Here is a 16,975-nt window from a genome sequence, read left to right as displayed (position 1 = left end):
TTCATTGCATAATAAATATATATAACACATGCATACTTAACCTTATAGAATTTGTTCTTTTTTTTCTCTCTCTCACCTAGAGGCCATCAAACTCCAAACGGTCAGGCAACTGGAACCTTGGACAATGGCTCCTTTTTGCCAGGGACCCTTAGATAGACCTCTGGGAGAAAATTAACTGCCATTTTCCCCAAAACAACTCCCCCTGTCAGCAAGAAGTAGCTAAGATTGGTCATCATCCATATTCTAATGGCAGTTAGGTATGCCTCTTCAGAGAGGGGAAATGATATGGACAGGAGGCAGGAAAACACTGGATAGAAGAGGGTGGTTCCCCGGCAAAAGCCCCACTCTCAAGCCTAGAAACCCATGGCCCTGAATGAGAATAGGCATTCCTGTTTTCATGCCCATATGTTGCCTTTTGGCCCACCATACCCCCCTATCCTGTATCCATATAAGCCCCAAACCCTGGGCTCCACAAGCACAAGAGAGGCAGAGTGGCAGAGCAACAGAGAAGGAGAGAAGAAAAGGAGTTTCTGAATGTCAAGAGGAGTTTGGCCGGTGATGGTGAGAGAGATCCTGTGTGGAATGGTTGAACTCCAGGAGAAAATCATCTTCCCACTCCATCCCCTTTCCAGCTCCCCATTCATCCTGCTGAGAGCCACCTCCATCACTCAACAAAATGCCTGCACTCACCATCCTTCAAGTCCATGTGACCTGATTCTTCCTGGACACTGGACAAGGACCTCAGTACCAAGAGAGCAGGGTGTAAAAGGCTGTCACCCTGGCTCTACACTGATCTGGTTAACACTTAGCCATCCATGGACAACAACCACTAAGAGAACATTGATTGTAACACACCTCTGTCACAAGTCCCATGAGGGGGTCAGGAAATTCTCCTCTCACTAACTCTCTGTAACGATTGTTCCCTGCTTCTCTCCCTTATTTAGGTAAAATAATTTAAGAGTGAAGAGAAAAAAAGGGCATAATTGAGTAGCAAAGCAAAATAGTGTGAGAAGATTATGGAAATACTTGGCTTAAGGCTGCCACAATTTTCACTTAGTCACCCTCTTTCTGAAGCTTCTTAGCTGTTAGAGCCAGAGGAGGAAAGATAGGCCTGCCCTGAAGGAAGAAAACAAGGACACAGGTGAAGGTCTAATTCTGATAGAGTGCTGGTGAAGGGCACCCACAAATCAAGGTCACAGGCCTAAAATAAAGGAAGGATTAAAGAGATACCAGGAAATTGCAAAAATAAGAAGAAAGGAAGGTATTGCAATTTTAATAATAGGAAAAGAGACAGGTAAAGTTTAAAGTATTAATCAAGATAGGGAAAGATATTTTGTAATTATAAAGTTACAAAATTAACAATATATGAAGGTACTAAGACACCACACAACAAAAACACCACAAAACCATACAACAGCTAAATATAAAAAGTAATGTCTGTTAGATATTCAAGGATAAATTATAAAACTAAAATTATAATGGGACACCTTAAAACTCATTTTCAAGAATTATATAAAAAATAAGATAAGCAAATTAAAAATGATATAAATACATTTTCTCATGTACAGAGAGCAAGATAAAAATATTTGGAAATGTATAGTCTTTTAATTGAGAGTACAAAGTATTTTCTATATCCATGGAAACTTTACAAAAATAGATCGCATAACTGACCTCAAAGCAAATCTTGATAGAATTTAAAAAGCGAAATGTTTTACAGGCTACTTTTTATGAACATAATAAAATAAAATTAGATAATAAAATAGTGATCCTCTTTCCCTGCTCACCTCCCTAATAGTAACTACTTGGAAATTAAGAATGCACTCATTGTTAGCCCATGGATCAAAGACAACATGAAAACTGAGATTACAAACCATCTAGAAAACAACAAAAAAGGATGAATACCCAAAGAGAACACAAAAAAACTGAGAAAATTTATAACCTTATATTTCTTTGATAAATGGCAAAGTAAAAGGGAAAGAGAATGAAACATATTTCAAAGCCTAAAGAAAATTTATAAAGAAGTATAGAGCTAGAATCAAACAATTAGGGCTAAAGAAGTGAGAAAGGTGATTAAAGATGTTAGATCACCTACCACCAAGGATGGGAGAAAAAGAAGATATATTATTAGAAAAGTCATTGTGAACATATGCACAGGCATACCTTGCCTTATTAAACTTTGCAGATATTATGTTTTTTACAAACTGAGTGTGTGTAGCAACTGTGGTCAAGCACAAGTCTATTGGTGTCATTTTTCTGACAGCGTGTGCTCACTTAGTGTCTCTCCATCACGTTTTGACAATTCTTGTAATATTTCAAATGTTTTCATCATTATTATATCTGCTATGGTGATTTGCGATCAGTGCTCTTTGATGATACTATTATAATTATTTTGGGTCACCGTGAAATATACTCCTAAAAGACAGAAAACTTAATAGATGTGTGTGTTCTGGCTGCTCCACTGACCATCCATTCCCCCGTCTCTTTCCTTTTCTTTAGGCCTTTCTATTTTCTGAGACACAGTAATATTGAAATTAGGCCAATTTATAACCTTGTAATGACCTCTAAGTGTTTTAAGTAAAAGGAAAAGTTGTACTTTTTCACTTTAAATCCAAAGCTAGAAATAATTAAGGTGAGTGAGGAAGGCATGTTGAAAGACGAGATAGGCTGAAAGCTAGGCCTCTTGAGTCAAATAGTCAAGTTGTGAATGCGAAGAAAACATTTTTGGAGAAATTTAAAAGTGCTACTCCAGTGAACACACAAATGATATGAAAGTGAAACAGCCTTATTGCTGATATGGAGAAAGCTTTAGTGGTCTGGATAGAAGATCAAACCAGCCATAACATTCCCTTAAGCCAAAACCTAATCCAGAGCAAGGCCCTAATGCTCTTCATTTCTAGGAAGGATGACAGAGGTGAGGAAGCTGCAGAAGAAAAGGTTGAAGCTGGCAGAGGTTGGCTCATGAGATTTAAGGAAAGAGGCCATCTTCCTAACATAAAAATGCAAAGTGAAGCAGCAAATGCTGATGTAGAAGCTGCATCACATTATCCATGAGATCTAACTAAGATCATTGATGAAGGCAGTTAAACTGAACAATGGATTTTAAATGTAGACACAATAGATTTTAAATGTAGACAAAACATCCTTATATTGAAAGAACATATCATCTAGGACTTCATAGCTAGAGAGTAGAAGTCAATACTTGCTTTCAGAACTTCAAAGGACAGGCTGATGATCTTCTTAGGGGCTAGCACAACTGTTGAATTTAAGCTGCAGCCAATGTTCAGTTACCATTTCAAAAATCCTAGGGCCCCTAAGAATTCTGCTAAGTTTACTCTGCCTGTCCCTATAAATGAAACAACAAAGCCTGACTGACAGTACATCTGTTTACAGCATGGTTTAGTGAATATTTTAAGCACACTGTTGAGACCTAGTGCTTGGAAAAAAAGATTGCTTTCAAATCATTACTGCTCATTCACAACACACCTGCTGACCCAGTACCTCTGATGAAGATGTACAAGGAGATTAATAGATAAATAGATCAAAGATATAATAAATAAATTGATCTTCTATCAGCAATTAAGACCTAGAAATAAAAATGAGGGAGAGTCCATTAAATAACAATATAAGCATAAAATTTATAGAAATACCCTTGCCAAGAATAGCATAGAATTGTTACCCAAAAAATTATAAAGTTTTTGAATTGTATAAAATAGTACTAAAAATGAAAAGTGTAATATTCTTAGGAAGATTAAAATGTCAATTCTGCTAAAAATAAGAATTAAATGTAATTTTATTCAGATTCCAGAGGGTCATATTGAGGGATAAATTTTATAAGATGATTTTAAATATGAAATAATAAATGCCTGACAATAGTTATGAAAATATAAGGAAAAGAAGAGCAGAGATAGAAGACCTACCTTACTATTGTTAGAAGTAAGATGGCATTGTTCTACAATTAGAAAATTAGATTATAATATCAAAAACAAAATTAAAAAATTTTAAATTAGGTTAAAAAATTAAAAATTTGTCAAATGATTCCAGTACATATAAGCATTTAATATATGACAAAGTATTTCAATTTCATTGGTAAAAGATGAATTATTTAATAAATAGTTATATAACAATTGACTCTCCAATTGAAAGAATAAGTTTGGGTTCTTATTTTAACATGATATCTAGAATACATTTCAAATGAAATAATAACAAGTGCAAAAAATTTAAATATATTAGAATTACAACTAGGCTACACATGTGATCCAGGGTGGAATGCCTTTCTTAGGTAAGATAAAAAACCTAGATGCTCTAAAAGATTACATATTCGGCTAGACAAAATTAAGGCCAGGCATGGTGGCTCACATCAGTAGTCCCAGTGCTTTGGGAGGCTGAACTGAGAGGATTGCTTTGGGCCGGGAGTTTGTGACCAGCCTGAGCAACAGGCAAAATCCTGTCTCTTCAAAAAATAAAAAATAACAAAAACAAAAACAACTAAAAACAAATCCTTAAGTAAGGATTATCAAATATTAGTATGTATACTATACAAATGGACAAGAAAAATAATCTAATTGATTAAACAATAAAAACAGAAATATTGCATAGTAGAGAGAAAATCTACATGGCCAATAAACATCTGAGAAGATGCTGAAAATGTAGTCAGAGATGTAAATAAAATACAATTTAGTGTTATTTACATTCATTAGATTGTCAAAAATGTGGAAAGAATAATAGCATTATTACTAGCTGTAATATGAGGAAATGGGTACTTTCATATATTGGTAGACAAATGCAATTTTGCAGGCTTTTGGAAAAGAAATCTGATAACACCTACTAACATTAAAAATATATGTATCCTTGACACCACAGTATTATTACCACATATCTGTCCCATAGTAATAAAGGTATCAGCATATAAAATTATATATGCAAGTATATGTAACACAGAATTTTTCAAATGTGCAAAAATACAGAAATATGGGAATGTAAAAAATGCTTATCAATAGGAGAGGGCTTGAAATAAATAGCGATTTGTCTCCATTGTGGAATATTGTGCTATAAGGCATTGATTAGAAATAGTATATTAGAACTATACTCGTTGATTTAGAGCAGTGTACTCAAGGCATTTTTGAATGAGGAAAGTTAGATGAAGAAAAGTGTATATTATATTATCTAATCTGTATAGTCAATTTTAAACTCCTTATCAATTGCATATGCATGTGTGTGTGTAATTACATGATCCTGAAGTATAGCATAGAAGTACAAACACAGTGTTGTTAACATAGGTTAACAGTTTGACTGACAGAGGAGCAGTGAATCTGGATGATTTGGAGAGAAATGGTGGAAAGAGGTAAGATTGGAGAAGAGTTGGTGAGGAATAGATCATTAACTTTTACTTTATACATCTTTGTACATTTTACTTATTAAAACAAGCATGTGTTAAATCCATAATTTGAAAAGTACATCTATAAAAGAACCTTTAAAATATTGAATTAAATTAAACTTTTTTGAACACTCCAGGGGTTTGAATGGTGGCTTCCGAAAAGATATGTTGACCCAGAACCTATGAATGTGACCTTTTTTGGAAAAATGGTGTTTGCAGATGAAATTAAATTAAAATCTCCATTGGAGATCATCTTGTAAAATCCTAAATCCAGTGACAAGTGTCATCCTAAGAGAAGAGAAGAGAAGGGGAGAAGATACACAAAGAGGAGAAGGCTATGTGAAGGCTGAGGGAGAGACTGGACTGAAAGCCACATGCTAAGGACTGCAAAGAGACACCAGAAGCTGAAATAGGCAAGAAGCAGAATCTCCCCTTAACCTGCTGCAGGGAGTATGTAGCCCACCTGATACCTTGATTTTGGACTTCTGACCTCCATAACTATGAGAGAATAAATTTCTGTTGTCTTAAGCCAGTAAATTTGTGGTAATTTGTTACAGTAACCTAGGAACTTAATACAAATATGAAACCTTTATTTCAATGGAAATTTTCTGTGAGTTCCAATATGTAAAAATATTAGAGCTACTCTGGCTCATGAATGAGACATCCTGCCCCACCATTCCCACCCTTCTGTCACCACAGAAACACTAGTGATACTTGGATCACAGCTTGAACATCACTGATTTAGTCCAATCCCCTTTCTGTACAGAAGAGAAGAGTGGAACTTGAAGAATGTTTCCCATCTTTTGATAAGTTAAGAAACTCGAAGGAACCTCATGCCCCTTTCTGAATTTGTTGCTTGTAAGGCTTAGGATCATTTTAAGTATCTTATGACAGGTTACTTTAGTTCTGTTAGGTCTTCCTATTTTTATACTTTTGACACATTCATTTCACTGCCACACAATCATTTTTGTAAAGTTTTATTCATGTTTTTCCTTAAGTTTCCATTTCCTTTGGAAAAGATTTTTCATAACTCATTGGTTTCTTGTGGACAATCCCCAGATATGCACCTTTCACTCCTTTCACTTGAGGTATGTATCCCTCATGAATTCTTAGCTCTGTTTCTCTGCTCCATCATGTGACTATACTAAGCTGAGAATTCCCCTGACATCACTGGATGCAATGGGCCCAGAGTATAAAAACATTTGAGAAGGCATGACATTTGTGGTGCAGAAAGAATGAGTACAGCCTATGTGCAATGAAGAAAAACAAAGAGACTGAATGCTGAGCAACTGCAGTTAAGGTACCATGTCTCACAGTAGGGCACCAGGTTTATGCACAATGGGTCAGGCTCATTCCTCAACATGGATGATTCTTTATTTCTACCAAAAAAAAAGAAAAAAATCCCACCTTTCCTGAAACAGCATTGTAAGGCAACTGAGGCTCCAAAGGCTCTGATGAGTGAGATGAGGTGCAGAGAGTTGAGAAAGACCACCACTGGGTGTTATCACAGCCATCATTTTGCAAGACTTATATGGGTCATTGCATGTTTGAGATCAACATATGTTTTGTGTAGTGGAGAACAGAATTAATTACATCTGAAGAAGAAGTTTATAAAGACCTTCAACTTGACATTTTTGCAATCACACACACAGATACTATGAGAATTTTGAACAACAGGCTTCAAAAACCATGATTGTTACATATTAGCATGGAGCACATGGAAAACAAAAGGTAAAGAGGCAATGAAAAATAAGGATGACCAAGACAGAAATAAACACAAAAATGAAGAAGGTGGAGATTATTCTGTTTATTGTAACTAAGGGTTTTATATACAGAAATATATCAATTCTTATATATTTATAACTAATATATGTTTTATATATTTATAATTGTGAGCATATTTGTAGTTTGTGATACACACACACACACACACACACACACAACTCTCATTGTTGGGTTTGAAGATGGCATAAGTTTGTTCCAAATATTTCAGGGGACATATTTATAAAAAATTATTTGTTGTTTATCTGATGTTCAAATTTAACTGGGTATTCTGTGATTTCATTTGCTAAATCTGGCAACCTTTTTCTTAAGAAGTTAATTTGTGTTCTATTTTTAATACGGAGGCCTTTTTTACTTCTCCGTATCTAAGTAAAATTGGTGTAATGCCCATTGTTTCCACTCTGTGGAAGTCCCAAGAGGTCTTCATATTTCTAAAAAGTTTACCAGGAACTTGTATTCATAGGTTTCTTCAGGTCTTTGTGTTTCTACTTTCTGGCATACTATATCTGTCTCTCAACTCTGCCATTTGACATGAAGTTCAGCTCTTTCTTCAGTTTTCATGAAGAAATGTTACCACACATACATGCAAGAATTTGATGTTTTATTTGTTTATTTGGTGCATCATCATGAACAACAGCAAGATCTAAAACCCTACTTTCCTCCCTACTCTCATCTGTTGTCCTCAAATTTCCTCTTCCTGGTGGCCCTTGAACAACTAAATTCTTCACTGAAACTTCAGGGGTCAGTTTGTTTGTTTGTTTTGCCTTGATGGTGGAAATGGGAAGAGAGAGGATCTCACTTTCAACTCTAAAACATTAAAACATTTTCCCAAGACAGACTTATTTTTCCTGTGGAGGAATTCTACTACTGGCTGTGAAGATAATACATTTTCTCCATCTCCATCTTACTACGTATTTAATATAAGCATAAAAGCAAGTCTACAAAAAAGTTGGTTTTGGTAATATGTTACGTTGGAAAAATCAGTGTGAATTCATGTCTTCAAAAGATTTATTTTCCAACTCTATCACTGTTATAAATGGCCCAGCAGCAGGGACACTCCTCTAATGTATTACCAATCCTCATGTGCACCCCAGCACACACATTTTGGTCCCTAGAGGATAATTGGCTTCAAGTTTGTTGTAAAGACAAAATAAGATGGAGTCAAAGCAACCTGTTGTTAACCAGAAGTCAAGGCTGTCCTTCAATAACAAAAACATAGCAAATAATAACAAAAGTAATAATGCTAATGGCGAAACTGGAAAAAATTAAGTCTCTAAAGAGCCATAATTTCACAGTAACACTCGAAGGAGAAAACACAAGGTATGCAAAGAGCTACTTGCATTACAACAACAGAAAGATTCTAACAGGCTCTTTCCATCCTTATTGCTTTAAAGAAGTAGGAGAGTATTTAAATATGATGTTTTCTTCTTTTTGTTCAGGGTATGTTTCCATATGTTCAGCATATGCTTGTTTATATCTGTGTAAGAAAGAAGATACGTGAATGTACCAATATGAGATAGGATTTCTGTACAATGAGGCAGACCTTTTTACTACTATAGAAAATATCAAAAAAGGAGGGATATTCTGAATACTAAAGAACTCATCAGCATTAATGGTCTTATAGAGTAATGACTTACAAGTATGTTATAGTTGATTACAGCTATGGCATACAGATATACACAATGACCATGGCAAAACAGAGTGTGGCAAAATTATAAAAGGATTAAATGTTCTAAAAAGGAAAAGTAAGCACAGAGATTCAATCCTTCATCTCCTAAGAAATGAAGTATCTACTAATTATAAGTAAACCTTTATGAATATTAATAAAATACTAATAGGAAATATATGCATTTTAATAATTAAAACAGACTAGATCAGTATATCATAATTTTAAGGCAATGACAGATGCTTCTGGCTATAAGAAACAGGAAAGATAATAAATCCTCAAATATTAAAATGTATGTTAAAGACAAGGATATACTGGATTCAGGATGCAACAAGTGAAAGTTTGATATAAGAAGGCACTTGGTATATTGTGGATACTGAAGTTTTCTTCAGTTTGGACCATTCTACCAAGTCTTATAAGTGAAACATAAATGAACTATCCAACAACGTGGACGCTAATATCTGAGATGGCATTTTCTTTTCTTTTAGATCTGGAAAAATTTACAAAAATTCCCTAGAAAGATTTTAAACACTGGTTGTAGTAAAGCTACAGAAAGTTTACAAAAATATTTTAAAAATTTGAACGATGGCATGGTGAAAAAATAGGAATTAAAGCAAAGTTTCGTTCATGAGATTAGCACTTTTGCCGTTTATTACTATTATTTTGTTTATTTTAAATATTATTTAATTTCCATAGGTTTTTGAGGAACAGGTGGTATTTGGCTACATGAGTAATATTTAGTGGTGATTTCTGAGATTTTGGTGTACTCATCACCCGAGCAGTGTACACTGTACACAGTGTATAGTTTTTAATCCCTCACTCCCTTCCCACCTTTCCCCCAAGTCCCCAAAGTCCTTTGTATCATTCTTTTGCCTTTGCATCCTCATAGCTTAACTCCTGCTTATGCGTGAGAACATATGATGTTTGGTTTTCCACTCCTGAGTTACTTCACTCAGGATATTGATCTCCAATGCCATCCAGGTTGCTGCAAATGTCATTATTTTGTTCCTTTTTATGCCATTAGTATTACTTTGTAGTTTTGATTATGGAATCATTGAATCATCATGCTTATGTATATTTATTTCCTATTGAGTATATTTAAAATATTCAAGGGTCAGCCACACAAATACTAATTACAATTTAAAATTATTTAAAGGAATTTAATCAAATTTATAGTCAATAATGCCCACAAAAGTTGATATTCTTTAGAGCAGAATGGAACAAAATTGAGATCCATACAAAGGATCAATGAAACCAAAAGTTTGTTAATTGAAGGGATAAACAAGATTGATAGACTGCAACCTAAACTATTTTTTTCTTTTTTTTTTTGCAGTTGCAAGATTTAATAGAGCGAAAACAGAGCTCCCATACAAAGGGAGGGGACCCAAAGAGGGTAGCCATTGCTGGCTCGAATGCCTGGGTGTATGTCGCGATCATTGTCCCTCCCGCTGTGCTCTCAGGCAATAGTTGATTGGCTATTTCTTTACCTCCTGTTTTTTTGCCTAATTAGCATTTTAGTGAGCTCTCTTTACTACCTGATTGGTTGGGTGTGAGCTAAGTTGCAAGCCCCTTGTTTAAAGGTGGATGTGGTCACCTTCCCAGCTAGGCTTAGGGATTCTTAGTCAGCCTAGGAAATCCAGCTAGTCCTGTCTTTCAGTCCCTCCTCTCAACAGGAAAACCCAAGTGCTGTTGGGGAGGTTGGCCGATGACCACTCTAACTGCTTACTGCTAAACTGGGGTGTAGTAGGGGTTGTGCAGTTGAGATTTCCTCATGAGGAGTGTCCTCGATGTCATCAACATCAGAGCATGGGTTAGCAAGCTGGTCCAGGGGTCCTCAGTAGATCTGAGTCATGGACTGCATCAGGGGCTCCATTTGAAGAATGATTTGTAGTTTTACAGCTTCAATTCTGGAAGAGACGAACTTAACAAGGAGATTAAAGATACAGAGATTGAAATGTATGACCCTGACTATCTGCTTCATAGTTTCAAAAAGGCCTGGTCCAGTAAATAATAATTTGGCCATCTGGTGGGTTCTATCAATGGCTAAGTGAAAGGTTTGGTGAAGGATTTTAAGTAATTTTAATGGATTAACTGCAGGCAAAAGTATTTTCCCTTTGGTGGCTAGCCATCCTGCGGGGAGGAAACTGTCCTCATGGGGTTTCCCATTCTATTTCTCCTTTTGAGTACTGGGGCTTGGTTTCTTGGAGGGGATTACCTCATACTAGGGGTCCTTCTATAAGCATTTTAATGGAGGGTCCTACCTTGTGGCTCCTTTGGCTTCAATATTCACTTGGCAGTTTGCTTTTATTTTATTTTCTTTTCCTTTCTGATGACCCCAGCAGTGTAAGACTGCCACCTCTTTAGGTTTTTGTACAGCCAATAATAATCTCCTAATGGCTTCCTGATGTTTGATAGGTGTTCCCTTGGAAGCTAGGAATTCCCTTTCTCTCCATATTGCAGCATGTGCATGGAGGACTAGGTAAGCATACTTAGAGTCTGTATATATATTTACCCTTTTTCCTTCACCTAATTCTAGTGCCTGGATGACGGCTATTAGTTCTGCCAGCTGAGTGCTAGTTCCTGGAGTGAGGGGATTACTTTCAAGTATTTTATTATTATTGACCACTGCATACCCCACTTTTGGAAGTCCTTTTTCTACAAAGGAACTTCCATCAGTATACAAGTTGAGGTCGGGATCAGTCAAGGGAACCACTAGAATGTCCCCTCGAGTGGCTTAGGTTTGAGCAATCACCTGTTGATAGTTATGTTCTCTACTGCCACCACTACCCATAAACAATGAGGCCAACCCTTTGCCACTACATCAGTTTCCTTACTCAGGTATGCCACGGGTTGCAAGCTCATCCCTTGGACTTGTATAAGGACTCCTAGTGTTATTCCCGTTTTTTCTGTGACATATAGAGAAAAGTCTTGCCGCATTGGCAAGCTTAACACTGGGGCTTGAGTTAGGGCCTTCTTTAGGGCCTGGAAAGCCACTTCTGCTTTAGGTGTCCATCTTACTAAAATGGGTATTGGCTTTCTGTGTTTCCTTAATTACTATATATAATGGCCTGGCTATTTTGCCATACTTGGGAATCCATATTCGGCAGAAGCCTGTTACGCCAAGGAACCCTCTTAGTTGCTTTAGGGTTTTGGGATAAGGATAAGCCAGTATGGACTGGAGATGTTCCTCACTGAGGGCTCTGGTGCCTTTGGATAATTTTAGCCCTAAGTATTTAACCTGCTGTGAGCAGAACTGAGCCTTTGGTTTGGACACCTTATAGCCACAGATGGTGAGGAAATTTAAGAGTGCTTAGGTGGCTTGATGGCACAAGATTTCTGAATGGGTGGCTAAAAGTAAATCATCCACGTACCGAAGGACAAGACTGTCCAGGTATGAGAACTGGCTCAAGTGTTGGGCTAATGCCTGGCCAAATAGATGGGGGCTATCCCTGAACCCTTGGGGTAAAACAGTCCAGGTGAGCTGAGATGTTGTGTTCGAAGGATCTTCAAAGGCAAACAAGAATTGAGAGTCAGGATGTACAGGGATGCAGAAAAAGGCATCCTTAAGATCCAGGACTGTAAACCACTCTGCTTTCTGGTATTTGGGAAAGCAGAGTATAAGGGTTAGGTACAGCTGGGTATAGAGGGACAACGGCCTCATTGATAATCTTGAGATCTTGAACTAACCTCCACTGTCCATTGGGTTTCTGTACTCCTAAAATTGGAGTATTGCAGGGGCTCCTGCATGGTTTTACTAGGCCTTGGGGTTTTAGGTCCTTAACAATCTTTTGGAGTCCTTGTTGGACCTCGGATCTAAGGGGGTACTGCCTTTGGTAGGGAAAGGAGGAGGAATCCTTTAGTTTAACTTGAATGGGACGGGCATTCTTCGCTCATCCATGTCCTTCTGTTGCCCAGACTTCAGGATTAATTTCTTCCTCAAGCAGGGGACAACAACGGGTGTTCCTTCTCCTATGTTCAGGTGTATTATGGCCCCTGCTTTTGCTAGAATGTCTCTCCCTAACAAGGGAGTGGGGCTTTCGGGCATAATTAGAAAAGCATTTGAAAAAAGTAAAGCTCCCCAGTCACAACTTGGTGACTGGGAGAAGTATCTAATGACTGCCTGTCCTAGGAGCCCTCGGATAGTGACAGATCTGGAGGACAGTTGTCCAGGACAGGAGAGTAAGACTGAGATGGCTGTGCTAGTGTCCAGGAGACAGTTAACCTCCTGGCCCTCAATGGTCAATCATGCCCGGGGCTCTGTGAGGGTGATGTCATGGGCTGGCACTTGCCCTGGGCACCCTCAGTCCTGCCGCTGGATCATCTGGTTAGTGGCTTCTTACTCAGAAGAACTTCATCCCCTGGAGTGGTGGGCCTTCCAGTGATTCCCTTGACATAAGGGGCATGGACGAGGGGGCTGCTTATTTCTACTTGGACAATCTTTTGTAAAGTGTCCTTGTAGACCACACTGGAAGCAAGCCTTATTAGGCATTCGATTTGCCCAGCTTTTCCCTTTTCCAGAGCCTCTAAAGTCCACTTGCCTGAGGGCCATGACTAAAGCAGTGGCCTTTTTTTTTTTTTTTTTTTTTATCCCATTTGTCCTGTACTGCCTGCTCCTCCTGATCTCTATTATAAAAAACTGAGGTTGCCAAGTTCAATAGGGTTTCTAAGTTTTGCTCTGGGTCTAAGGTAGATTTTGAATTTTTTTTCTAATGCCTTCAGCTGACTCAGTGATAAGCTTATCCTTTAAGATTAGTTGACCTTCAATAGAGTCAGGTGACAGAGAGGTATGCTTCCTCAATGCCTCCCTTAGTCTCTCCGGAAAGGCAGTAGGATTTTCTTCCTTTCCCTGTGTGATAGTGGACATCATTGAATAATTCATAGGTTTCTTCCCAGTTTTCCTTAGTCCTTCTAGCACACGAGTTAGCATATGTCTGTAGCACCAATCTCCATGTGCTGATTCTGTGTTCCAGTGAGGGCCTACACTGGGAACTGCCTGCTGGCCTGTGGGGAATCATTCTCTTTCCACTGTTGTCATCCTATCATTGACCTGACTGAGATACCAGAGATTGCCAAACTCTCGGGCTACAGTTATGGCGGCACTTCTCTCATTTGGGGTTAGTGTACGATTTAGCAGTAACAATATATCTCTCCATGTCAGATCAAAGGATTGTCCTAAACCTTGTAAAACATCAATGTAGCTATCAGGGTTATCTGAGAATTTACCTAGGTCTATTTTAATTTGCTTTAAGTCTGAGAGAGTAAAAGGCACATGCACTCTGGCTGGGCCGAATTCTCCTCCTCCCACTGCTTGGAAGGGGCATAATCAGGGAATATTGGCACTCTTTGGTTCATTGTTCACCCCTTTGTCTATCTCCTTTTGGACTGTTTGAGTTGAAGGGGGGTCCTTGTTAGTTGGGGAAGGAATCAGGGGGACACTGGGGTAGGGAGGTAGACTCTGAGGGCTTCCTGTAGGGCATAAATCACACTTTTTACATAATTTCGAGTTGTCTCTTAATGAAAAGAAAGTTTGTACATATGGCACTTCACTCCATTTGCTTTCTTTTCTACCAAAGAGGTCTAACTGTAAGATGGTGTTATAATTTACACTTCCTGCAGGAGGCCAGGTTTCTCCCCCTTGAAGAGGATATCGTGGCCAGGCGGTACTGCAGAAGAATATAAATCATTTCTTTCTTAGCGTCTGAGGGTCAAATTGGTCCCAGTTCTCCAGAATATATCTTAGGGGCATTTTTGCCTTGGGGGGAATGCTTCCCATCACTTTGGATGTCACTTCATGGTCTCCAAATGTTACCAGGGAGTCCTTGCTCCCAGAGCTCCCAAGATGGTGGCGGGCCACTACCAAGATGGTGGTAAGCCTCATGTTCTCTGACCTGGGGTTCTTGGCCTCACGGATTCCAAGGAATGGAATCTTGGGCCATGTGGTGAGTGTTAGAGCTCTATTAGAAGCTGTGGGTCACAGAAGAGAACCGTGGAACCCCGTGACTAGTGTTCAGCTCTATTAGGATGAACCTGGGCGCTTAGCCATGCAGGAACAATGGCAAGCCTTTAGCCTGATCAGGAGCATCAATGGGCGCCTTGCTGGATCAAGAACACAGCGCACACCCTGCTGGATCTGGAGGGATGGAAGTCAGTGGCAGGTCTGTGATGGTGGCAAACAGCAGTGGTGAATGGCAAGTGAAAGCTCAGTTCAAGATGTAACAAACATGGACCAGAAGAGAGTGCAGTTGCAAGACTTAATAGAGTGAAAACAGAGCTCCCATACAAAGGGAGGGGACCCAAAGATGGTAGCCCTACCTAAACTTACAAAGAAAAAAAAGAAAAGATCTAAATAGGCACAATCAGAAATGACAAGGGTGATACTACAACTAATCCAACAGAAATACAAAAGATCCTCAGAGACTATTATAAACAGCTCTGTGCATACAATCTTGAAAGTCTAGAAGAAATGGAAAAACTCCTGGACACATATAACCTTCCAAAATTGAGTCAGGAAGACACTAAAACCCTGAACAGACCAATACTGAGTTCCGGAATTGAATCAGTAATGAAAAACCTACCACCTGAAAAAAGTCCTGGACCAGACTGATTCACTGCCAAATTTTACCAAATGGACAAAAAAGAGTTACTACCGATTCTCCTGAAACTATTCCAAAAATATTGAGGAGGAGAGATTCCTTTGTAACTCATTTGATGAAGCCATCATCACCTTGATACCAAAATCTGAGAAAAATAAAGAAGAAAACTGCAGACTAATATCTGTGATGAACACAGATACAAAAATTCTCAACAAAATAATAGCAAACCAAATCCAGCAGCAGATCAAAAAGTTAATTCACTATGATCCAGTAGGCTTTATTCCTGGGATGCAAAGTTGGTTCAACATATGCAGATCAATAAAGGTGATTCACCACATAAAGAGAATTAAAAACAAAGACCATGTGATTTATCTCAATAGACACAGAAAAATATTTCAGGAAAATTTGACATCCTTTCATGATAAAGTCTCTTGACTAACTAGGCATCAATGGAACATAACTCAAAGTAATAAGAGCCATTTATGAAAAACATTAAGCAATGTCATTCTGAACAAGCAAAAGCTGGGAGCATCCCCCTTAAGAACTGAATAAAACAGGGATGCCCACTCTCATCACTCCTATTGAACATAGTAATGAAAGTTCTAGCCAGATAAATAAGGCAGGAAAAAGAAATGAAAAGCATCCCAATAGGAAAAAAAGCCAAGTTATCTCTCTTCACTGATGATATGATTCTATAACATAAAACACTAAAAACTTCACCAAAAGGCTCCTAGAACTGATACACTATTTCCATAAAGTTTCAGGATAGAAAAATCAGTGTATAAAAATAAGTAGCATTTCTATACACCAACAATGTTGAACCCAAGAGTCAAATCAAGAATATAATCCCATTTACAATAGCCACACATACAAAAATATCTAAGAACACATTTAGCCGAGGAGGTGAAAGATCTCTATGAGGGGAAATACAAAACACTGCTGAAAGAAATAATTGATAACACAAACAAATGGAAATACATCCCATGCTCATGGATTGGAAGAATCAATATTGTTGAAATGGCCATTTTGCCCAAAGCAATCTACTGATTCAATGCTAATACTATCAAACTACCAACATCATTTTTCATACAATCAGAAAAAACTATTCTAAAGTTCATATGGAACCAAATAGAGCCCAAATAGCCAAAGCAATCCTAAGCAAAAAGAACAAAGCTGGAGGCATCACATTACCTTACTTCATACTATACCATAAGGCCTCAGTAGCCAAAACACAATGGTGCTGGTACAAAAGCAGACACGTAGAGCAATGGAACAGAATACAGAACCCAGAAATAAAACTACACACTACAACCATCTAATCTTTGAAAAAACTGACAAATGTAAGCAATGGGGAAATGTCCCCCTATTTAATAAATGCTGGGATAACTGGATAGCCATATGCTGAACAATGAAACTGGACCCCTACATTTCACTATATAAAAAAACTAACTGAAGATGGATGAAAGATTTAAATGAAAGTTCTCAAACTACAAAAATCCCACAAGAAAACCTAGCAAATACCATTCTGGAAATCAGCCTAGGCAAAGAATTTATGGCTAA

At 37.9% G+C, this 16,975-nt stretch overlaps 1 protein-coding gene across 1 annotated transcript; it reads right to left on the bottom strand.

Moving 5' to 3' along the window:
- Positions 1 to 6,367: 6,367 nt before the first annotated feature.
- Positions 6,368 to 6,891, bottom strand: LOC105516135 (chromosome unknown open reading frame, human C7orf66). Its single transcript, XM_011948222.1, is given in 3 exon segments — positions 6,368 to 6,484; positions 6,486 to 6,622; positions 6,789 to 6,891. Coding segments are annotated over 3 exon segments (357 nt in total).
- Positions 6,892 to 16,975: the final 10,084 nt, after the last annotated feature.

This window comes from Colobus angolensis, unplaced genomic scaffold, assembly GCF_000951035.1.
Source record: "Colobus angolensis palliatus isolate OR3802 unplaced genomic scaffold, Cang.pa_1.0 Scaffold275, whole genome shotgun sequence".
Taxonomy (NCBI): Eukaryota; Metazoa; Chordata; class Mammalia; order Primates; family Cercopithecidae; genus Colobus; species Colobus angolensis.
This window is presented reverse-complemented; position numbering and strand designations above follow the sequence as displayed.